The 10,605-nt window shown below is 40.2% G+C and overlaps 1 protein-coding gene across 1 annotated transcript in view; it reads right to left on the bottom strand.

The window, feature by feature from the left end:
- Nucleotides 1-643: 643 nt before the first annotated feature.
- Nucleotides 644-10,605, bottom strand: part of gna14a (guanine nucleotide binding protein (G protein), alpha 14a) — a gene marked incomplete at both ends in the record, with an annotated part of 11,840 nt that continues 1,878 nt past the window's right edge. The window contains 6 exons of the mRNA XM_080043646.1: nt 644-834; nt 1,225-1,378; nt 3,205-3,334; nt 3,479-3,607; nt 4,689-4,843; nt 5,176-5,360. Of these exons, the coding sequence (XP_079899772.1) occupies nt 644-834; nt 1,225-1,378; nt 3,205-3,334; nt 3,479-3,607; nt 4,689-4,843; nt 5,176-5,360 (944 nt within the window). The remainder of the gene's footprint in view (nt 835-1,224; nt 1,379-3,204; nt 3,335-3,478; nt 3,608-4,688; nt 4,844-5,175; nt 5,361-10,605) is intronic.

A 10,605-nucleotide genomic window follows, 5' to 3' on the forward strand; every position in this document is an offset into this window, starting at 1 on the left:
GTATTGTCTTCCTTTTATTTCTTGTAACCAGAACATCTCAAGCTCACAAATTGCACTCTTCAAAAAGGTTACTATAATTCGTTATTGAAAATAACAATAAATATAATTTTGCTTTCTCCTGGGAAGAAACAGTCCAGTAGGCTTCAATGCACAACTTGGCTTATTTACATTTAAAATAAGATCACAAACATCAGTCGTGAGCCAATAAGGCACTAGCAGGCACAGGTTCCTCAAGGTTGTAAAATGTTTCACACTATATCAAACAAAACTCCCAATTAAGGGGGACTCTTAAAGCTATTGCATAAGCAGAAATGGCATACACGTACTTGGATCAGTAGGTCAAAGATATTAAGGCTACCTTAAACTACTTTTCACATTCTCTTGCACAGTATTGTTGTCTTACAGTACATTTCTATAAAGGCCTGAGTGGACACTACAAAACACATTTGCATTTGGGTTTGTCTCTTACATGTTCATATTCTCTTTGGATTTCTATAGACCCAAAATATGATAATTGAAAACAGTTAAACCTTTGGAGTATAGAACTTAGGACTTTTCTGTGGTTGTGTAAACAGTGAGGAACTGTGTAAAATCTATGTGTTTTTTGGTCGTTGGTGTCCTCTCCTGTCCCCCCTGCTTCTGCTTACACCAGATTGAACTCCTTCAGGTTGTGCCTGAGGATGGTGTCTTTGACAGCCACAAAGACGAAGCGGATGTTCTCTGTGTCTGTGGCGCAGGTGAAGTGGGGATACAGGTTCTTGTCCTTGTCCGGGTTTTGTTCTTGGTACATTCTCAGGATGAATTCTTGAGCTGCTGTGGGATCCTGCTGAGGTCCTGCGTTTTCAGAGTTGGGACATCATTCCGATATGTTTTTGGTAAGTTCAACTTTGAAATGTTAGTCAATCAATACATTTACAAAAATATGACAAATTTGAAAGACTGCTGGTATGATTAGTGTTTTTTCTTCTTCTAGTGTTTGTTGGAGGCTGGCTAATTTTTGACTACACATTTCCAGTGTTTTGTGTGCCAACTGTTCTACTCCATGTGCCTTTGTACGTAAAGCACATAAAACTAATGCACTCTAATACAAAAGTGGTGCAATGAATTCTCCCTTCACATGGATCAGAATGTTCAGTACTTGTTGAATTTGACTCAATTTAAAGATAATTTTTGAGGATGTAATTTGTAGTGCTGTTTAATCGTACTGTGCTGAAATGAACTGACCTGTGAATTCAGGGAAGTAGGTGGCTACATGAGAGTACACAATCTTCTCATGGAGGATGTCGGTCTTGTTGAGGAAAAGTATGACAGAGGAGCGCTGGAACCAGGGGTAGGTGATGATGGTTTTGAACAGGGCTTTGCTCTCCTCCATACGGTTCTGCAAACAAAGTTGCAGTAAAGGCAGATGCCGCAGCCGCAATGAAGACACATGTTAAAGCCCCTGTAAACCCAAATCCACAAAGTATTTCTAACTATGTCATTTGGGGAGTTAGTTGCAGCGTGCATCTGAAAAGAGTAAGGCATATGTATCAATCCAAATTAAATATATTGTCAAGTTTGATAAACTTTACAGAAATTAGGTAAAGATGAGGTGGGCTATGCTCTGGTTCTAATGACACAGTAAGTATTTTGAACCAATCACAGCAGTTCTCTGCCTGCACGTTCTATAATAATTAATGACTGTTGCCATGGAGACTGTTTCATACATCCATGCCTACAGAGTCCTGTCAGACGGTCTACTCTAGACAGTAAAAAATATTTACATACATTTATAGTTTTATATTTATGAACATTTATTTTCAATAACATTTTTGTAAAGGCTTATTGAGACATCCAACTTTGATATAATATATTAATATGTTTTTACTATTTCAAACCATGTTTCCAGGGGCCTCATTTATAAACGTGGCGTAGGCTACGCCCAGAAGAGGGCGCACGCCAATTTCTAAGCAAATATTGGGATTTATAAAAACCAAACTTGACGGGAAGATGTGCGGTCCTCCACGCAAACTCTGACCCATGCGTACGCACAGAAAGTGGAGAAAGGAGAAACTGCGACTCCGTCGGCACATGTATGAAGTGCGAGAACGAATGTGTTTGTGTAAAATTAATCCAGATAGGCCTATTATAAGCCATGTAGGTCTATCATATATTGAGAGTTCCTTTGCAAAACGGATGAAGCCATTCTTACAACTAATGAACAAATGCCTCCACGGATTTTTCCATGGAGTGATACCAACAAAAACAAAACGAATTAGGATCTTAAATAGCCTACAAACGGAGATATCATTCGAATAAGCTCTGCAGTTATTAAAGAATAACCTATCTGCATGTTGTGGAATTAATTCTGATAATATTGAGGTGGAATACAGCCTATTACTTTTACACTGACGATGTTCTCGATGCCTCAGTCAAGCAGACAGGAGTGCACCTTTTCATACACTAATGATAAGCCTACAGTAGCCTACATCACAATGTTTTTTTTCACGGCTTTTAGTCCGTTTTATCTGTGTTTTTCTTTGTGTTTAGCACGTCGCAATTGTGTTTTGAAAGGGACTGTGAAGTTTATTATTAACCCTCCGCCGCCCGTCACTGCCCCGGGATGAATTCTCCGAATCTGTATCTCATGGGGGGTCTCAGTGCCCCCCGCTCGTGGCACAAACACTGTTGTGTGAGGATATGCACTTATTTGCGTCCACTTTTATGTCGGATCACTTCTTTTTATTTCGGCCAGTGTTCACAGAGATCGCCACAGGCTGCACTGTGACGCCTTTACGCTCACACTGCCACCAAACTATATTTTCCCTGGTCGCCACTTCTCCAACGGGTACTTCGGCGTGACCGCAGTGATCCACACCGTGTGGAGTCTATTTTTCCATTTCCCTTTCAGTCGGCGATTGCCACTACCGCCTTCATGCACTCAGTAAATTATATTAATTCGGGCGTGTCGATGACTATGTATGGGTAAATATGGGCGGTACGTGAAGCCCGCAAAGGCTGCGCCACATTTAGAGTTGATTGTGATTTATAAAGGGAAACAGGCGTAGGACGTGAGTGCGCACTGTTTTATAAATCCGAATATTTTTGTTCGCACATACATCCCACATTTCTTCCGTGCGCCAGCTTCCACGTGAATCCAACGCAAAGCTTTATAAATGAGGCCCCAGGGCTGTAACTTGATCTGCTGTGGAGCTGAACTCTCACCTCGTTGTCGCACTCAGCCAGGACCTGGTCATACTCGCTGAGCGCCACCAGGAAGATGATGGAGGTGACGTTCTCAAAGCAGTGGATCCACTTCCTTCTCTCTGACCTCTGACCCCCCACGTCCACCATTCTGCCATGACAGCCAATCCAAGCAACAGCAAAAGAAAAAAGGGATGCAGTGTCAAAAAGCACCTGTGGGGGGCCTTCTGTACAGCCAAATCCCTATGCAACATGCTTAAACCGTGACCATTTTTTAGGCCATACTTTATCTCACCTGAAGATGACGTTCTCCATGTCAAAGGGGTATTCGATGATACCTGTGGTTGGCACGCGGACTCTGAGGATATCCTGCAGGTCAGGTAAATAACTGGGCTGTGCAATTCGATCCAGGTCGGTGAGATAGCTGGGAAATGGGGAAGAGGAATTGTGAGAAAAAATTACAGGATTGGGGCAGTTTTGTCTTTAACGAAGCAGATTTTTGTTGGATATATACAGTGGATTCGGAAAGTGTTCACAGCGCTTAAGTTTTTCCACATTTTGTTATGTTACAGCCTGGAATAACGCTGGATTTTAAAAAAAATCCCTCAAAATTCAACACATAATACCCCATATTGACAACAAAAAGTTTTAGATTTTTGCAAATTTGTTAAAAATAAAAAAACAACGAAATCACTTGTACATAAGTATGTTTCTACATCTTAATTGGAGTCCACCTGTGGTGAATTCAATAGTTTGGAAATTATTTGGAAAGCCCCACACCTGTCTATATAAGGTCCCACAGTTAACAGCGCTTGTCAGACCACAAAACAAGCATGAAGTCGAAGGAATTGTCTGTAGACCTCCGAGACGGGATTGTCTCGAGGCACAGATCTGGGGAAGGGCACAGAAATAGTTCTGCTTCTTTAAAGGTCCCAATGAGCACAGTGGCCTCCATCATCCATAAATGGAAGAAGTTTGGAACCACCAGGACTCTTCCTAGAGCTGGCTGTCCCTCTAAACTCAGTGATCAGGGGAGAATGGCTTTAGTTAGGGAGGTGGCCAATAACCTGATGGTCCCTCTGACAGAGTTTCAGGGTTCCTCTGTGGAGAGAGGAGAACCTTTGTAACATAACGAAATGTGGAGAAATTGAAGCGCTGTGAATACTTTCCGTATGCACTGTATCTAAAGATACAACCTGTGTTGAGAAGGGAAGCCTCCTGTGCACATCACAGTGTTTCTTTGTGCTCACAAAACATGGCAGCCAGATTGACACAGTAAAATACAGAGGGGGACAAAATTTAAGGGACTTCTCAGATCTGGGCAATAGCTAGAAATACAGCGGTCAAGAGACCATTCACCTTACTATTATGCCACCTAGAGTTCAATCTGGTGGGTTTTTTTATGATTCTGTTATCGGCACAAAATATATTATTAATTTTTTTTTTATTCTCAAAGCCTTCTCTCCCCACTGGCTAGAAAACAATTATGGTGGGAAAATTCTCACTATTTGGTTGAGTCGGACAGCTGATATTCCCTGCGTCGGTTGTAGCACTCCTGTATCCCAGCATCTTTCCACAGACTCCCGACGGCCTCTGCGAAGCTTTGACTACACTCCTCCAGCTTATCCACTTCAACATCCAGGATTGAGTTAGCGTGGAGCTATGGACACATAGAAATGTACAACATTTAAGAATATTTCAATGATTTGTTTCTAATAACCTGCAAGAAACCACAAAGTGTTTTACATATATTTTACATCCATGTTGATACAAGTCCCTACCATTGGTCATTTTAATTAAACAATAATGTAAAAATGATATTGATCAGTTAAGCTTCATACAAGGAACATTTCTAGTAATTTAAAGTTGGAAATGCTAATGTGGGGCATTCAAACAGTCAAACATAGAACATGTTTTGACAGAATTCCTTTAAAAACTGTCAATATTTTTGATGGCAAAGAGAGAATGCCTATTTGAACTCAATGTCTGTACCTGGTTCTGGGGTTGAGAGAAAGATATTCTGAGTGCCTCCATGGCTCGGACCATGGTCTGAATAGACGTGCAGATGTTCTGGTAGACCAGTTTGGCGTAGCTCCTCTTGTCCTCATCTGTGTATCCTCCCCCATGAATAATCCTCATTTGTTTGATGAAAGTACTCTTTCCACTCTCTCCGGTACCTGTCAGATACAGGGTTACTCTCCAATAATATTGTTTTAGAGATGCAAAACCTATATAATAACATCTGAACATGCTACCAATAATGTTCAAGGGAAGTTCCCTGGGCTGACAGGAATTTTACGGGGCAGATTGCAGGGTGCTGATGCTGTGAAATGCAGTTCTTATGTTTAGCTTGCAGTGATGTGTATTTTAGAGTCCATTTTAAAATTCTTTTATTTGTTTATAAATCCTTAAACGGCTTTGCCCCACCGTATCTCTCTGAGCTGCTTCACCGGTACTCTCCTGTTCGCTCTCTGAGGTCAGCTGATCAGCTCCTCCTGGCAGTACCCAGCTCAAAGAGGAAGCTGAGAGGGGACAGAGCGTTTTCCATCGCTGCTCCAAAAATGTGGACCAATCTGCCCTTCAATCACAACTTTTAAAAAACACCTCAAGACCCATTTTTACTCGCTGGCTTTCGACCCAGTGTGAGACTTTTGATGTTATTTTATTGTACCTTATTTTTGTTATTTTAGATATTATTTTTACCTTAGCTTTATTAATTTTTTTATCTATTTTTATTGTACCTTATTTTACTTATTTTTATTGTACCTTATTTTACTTATTTTTATATATTTTTATTGTACCTTAGTTTAGGCCTGTACAGCACTTTGTCTCTGCTCTGGTTTGATGAAAGCGCTTTATAAATAAAGTTGGATTGGATTGGATTGGATGTGTGTTCTATGGAGTTACTGAAGCCAATACCTGCCATAAAGGAAAGCTCATGTGAGTTGGCAAGCGTTCGTCTTTGCCACACGTCAGCCGAGCACCTGCAGGCTCTATTTTCTTCATGTATTTGGAATTTGCACACACTAGCATTTGTTTGTACAAATGAACTAAGGACATATTTAATCTGGGGAAAACTTTAAAGAGGGGAAAAGTTGTTGTTGATAAAAATGTATGCATTCGTCTGTTAAAATAAGGAGCACCTTCAGTGTGTGTGTGTGTGTGTGTGTGTGTGTGTGTGTGTGTGTGTGTGTGTGTGTGTGTGTGTGTGTGTGTGTGTGTGTGTGTGTGTGTGTGTGTGTGTGTGTGTGTGTGTGTGTGTGTGTGTGTGTGTGTGTGTGTGTGTGTGTGTGTGTGTGTGTGTGTGTGTGTGTGTGTGTGTGTGTGTGTGTGTGTGTGAAAATACAAACACACGTTTGTCACGTTTGTCTCCAGTTCCTACAGCACAAGCACCATATTTTCCATTCAGGCCACATGATGCTGAAATTTGTTAACCAAATGTGTGTTTGTTAACAGACCTGAGAACTGGAAGTTGCTAGAATTGAAGGTGGGGGCTTGGGCCACGCGTGTGACTTTGTGTGTGTGTGTGTGTGTGTGTGTGTGTGTGTGTGTGTGTGTGTGTGTGTGTGTGTGTGTGTGTGTGTGTGTGTGTGTGTGTGTGTGTGTGTGTGTGTGTGTGTGTGTGAGTGAGTATACACCTACATCTCCTTCCCTGACAGCAAAGTCTGAGTGGTGCCAGCCGCTTTGCATGCCATCATGAATACTTGAGTTTTTACATCTTGGCAAACAAGGCTTAGACAAATTGCCTGCATTTGCATGCACCTTGTTTACAAGTCAAGTTTCTTCGCAACGAGGGGGGTTTGGGTAAGACGGACATGTTAAATCTGAAATGGAGGCAAATCACTGAGCTTCACGTCTAAGAAGTTTTTTCATGCTCAGAGGGGGGAATAAATTAGCTTTAAGATGAGCTCAGAGGCCTCACTTTTTTACCACTGTATGCATCCTGTTTAAAAAAGTTCAAAATAAACTGATTAATGTAAAATCATTATGTTTCTTTTTATGGTCATACATAAGTTTCTTTATTCCAAGCCAGGAGACTTTAAAAGTTAAATTGATCCAAAATCCTAATGGAGGTGTGGTGGACTTTTCACCCTCTCCATGTTTAAAGTGCTAGCAGTGCTGTTACACATTCATCAGGTGGATACACTGATGCAACTTTTCTTTTCTTTTCTTGAAGAGCAGATCTGCGCTGGTCACACATATCTAAATTGTAGAATCCACATGGAGTTTAATATTCCCCAACATCCTAATATATTCATTGATTATTCAATCATTTGATTGTTAATATTGATTAATAAGCTTCAAGTGTTCAATGTCACTATGTATATACGTATATATCAAATAAATACTTCTTGGATTGGGCTTGAAGACGGCACATTTTAGATATTAAGTTGCTTGGAATCCACTGTTTTTGTTCCTGGACCCACTGAAAGTCAGAACATATTAACCTCTGCTGCATTACTTTGGACCTTTTTTATTTTAGTTACTGTAGCAATGTAAAACAATTTGCTTAATTAATTGAAGGTTTAATATTACTTACTGCTGCATTTTGGAGGATTGCATTGGTCAGGTGTATGATTCCTGGCACGAATGTGTTTATCTGCCTAAATTTGTATCTGTGGGCATGTATATGTGTGTGTAAGTCTGACAGATGTCTGCGCACACACCCATAGATAGACATGGGTATAGTCATGTGATATTCAGATATATAGATTCCACCACAGACAAAACTTCACAGTTACACAACCAAACACAAGTTGGGGGACTGGAGCATAGTGCTGGTTGTATGAATGAATGTGGTGTTAATGTCATGATAAGAACTACTATTGCCTGTCATACAGTACCTAGGGGGCAAAACCCCTTTTTTTTGAAAAACAGACATGGAGCGTTGTAAAAGGTTGTTCACCAGAAATTATATCCAGGACCTTCCAGGATCCCAACCTGGGTGGACAACCTTGTCAACAAGCTGCTGGAAAGCTACAGCGGGCCGACATAGAGCAAATCAGAACCACTGTTTAAGCGAATGGGGGTGGGCTAATAGGGAATTTTTTAAACTTATATATATCATTATGAAACTTTGCAAGTTGATTACTGACATTAAAACAACAACTTTTTGTATTACAGTATTTTCCAAAAGGTTTGAATAAATATGAAAAATCATCAATATCTTACTAATGATGCGTACATTTGCATATCTGCAAAGCCCCAAAATCTAGATGTTGGACAAAAACAAAGTCAATTTATTTTTAAATTTTGAATACAAAACAAGTGTCCAACTGCCTGAAGCCTTTCCTAATCACAGTTCAAATTTGATCAATAACCCATAGAAAATGAATTTTTTACACTGTTTTTTCCAAGGGAATGTCTAGCCGTTTCCTAAAATACCAGCTGGAGACTCCAAAAGGACAGTTTTGGTCCATGGCACATGAAATGTAACTGTGTAAAAAATTTATTTTCTATGGGTTATTGATCAAATTTGAACTGTGATTAGGAAAGGCTTCAGGCAGTTTTTCAAAATTTAAAAACAAATTGACTTGGTTTTCTTCCAACATCTAGATTTTGGGGCTTTGCAGATATGCAAATTTTCGCATGATTAGTATAGTAGATATTGATGATTTTTCATATTTATTTAAACATTTTGGAAAATACTGTAATACAAAAAGTTTTTGTTTTAATGTCAGTAATCAACTGGCAAAGTCTCATAATGATATCTATAAGTTTAAAAAATTCCCCATTAGCCCATCCCCATTCACCCCCATTCACTTAAACAGTGGTTCTGATTTGCTATGTCGGCCCACTGTAGCTTTCCAGCAGCTTGTTGACAAGGTTGTCCACCCAGGTTGTGATCATGGAAGGTCCTAGATGTCATTTTTGGTTAACAACCTTTTACAACGCTCCATGTCCATAAAATCACTTTGCCCCCTGGGTAATGAAAGGCATAAAAAAAAGAAACCTCAACGTATTTGATTTTGTCACATATGAACTGTATGGCAGCCATCATGCAAAAAGAACCCCAATTTTATACACTAATTTTCTCAGTGTAGGGGAGAACGGGGTAATTTGTCACATGGGTTGGATGTCACATTCGTTATATCTCGCCACCAGAGCGCGCTAGCTCTGAAATGTTGATATAAAAAAGGTCCAGAATTGGGATCAGAGGTCACATACATAGACTTCCTTGGAGGAAGACAGCTGCATTTCAGGTGAGAGGATGTTTTGTGTTTTTCATGTCAAATTCTAAATATTTTGCTTCTCAGTATTTTTCTTCTAGGCTTTTACACAATGGGTTTATAACAAAACACTTGTTACCCTCAGAAAGTGTGAAGGGTAAACTATAGTTTAGATTGTGGTTAGCAAGCTAATTAGTTGTCAGATGGTTGTTGGCCTTGATGCTAGCAAGAAATTCAAGTTGGGGTTGGTCGTCAAATTTTTTGGGGGGTTGGTTGTCACATGTTATCTCAAGGCTGCAGCCAGAAAAGGAACCCAATAACGAAATAAATTGTCAAGCTGTATCCTCACTGACACCCCAGAGAAGGAAAGAATAGAGCAGGAAAAGGCAGCTAGCAAGCAAAAGAAAAAAGGGCAACAAAATCAAAACAACCCAGTGCATCCCAAACTAGACCAGCTGCCAAGGCTACAGAACGTTATGTAGGCCTATTTGTCAACTTGACAATGCAATTAAACATTCAAATTTGGTTCTGCCTCCTTGCCTTCTTTTTAAGATGTTTCCCATTAAGATAACATTGTGACAAACAACCCCATAGTGTGTGACAACCGACCCCTTGATGGGGTTGGTTGTCACAATGTGTCAGAGTGTCTTTGATGGTAAATTACTTCTTCATTACAATAAGTTGGAAAAAAAGAGAGACACACATTTCTAGCCAACACCTTAAGCTTCAATTTAATGTAGGAATGGCTATTGACAGATGTTTTGGTGATGAGCAATTCTCACTAGAGTAAAAAGTGTGCCTACTTACCCCGTTCTCCCCTACTCACTGGGTGCATCAGGTGGTTTCAAAATCACGGCAAATCTCTTTTTGACAATATTCTCAGACCTATTCATGTTTTCTTTATTCCAACAATGTTTAGTAGCGGCTTTAAATTGCATCTGAAATGTTTGTGTTCTGTATAGTACTGTAAACAGTGTGGACATGTGTGCATTGTGCCACAGCTTTCCAAGTGTGATCACTGAACCGACAGAAGAGGCAGACTGAACGTGTTGATCCTTCATTGTGTGTGTGTGTGTGTGTGTGTGTGTGTGTGTGTGTGTGTGTGTGTGTGTGTGTGTGTGTGTGTGTGTGTGTGTGTGTGTGTGTCCGTGCCCATCCAAATGAAATCCACTGAGAGCTGTGAGCCAATCTTATCAGGTAAATCATAAATGGTATTGTGTAAGCACTTCCCAGATGTTGAAGATACAGATAA

Source organism: Ammodytes marinus (assembly GCF_949987685.1).
Source record: "Ammodytes marinus genome assembly, chromosome: 2".
In the NCBI taxonomy this organism is placed as follows: Eukaryota; Metazoa; Chordata; class Actinopteri; order Uranoscopiformes; family Ammodytidae; genus Ammodytes; species Ammodytes marinus.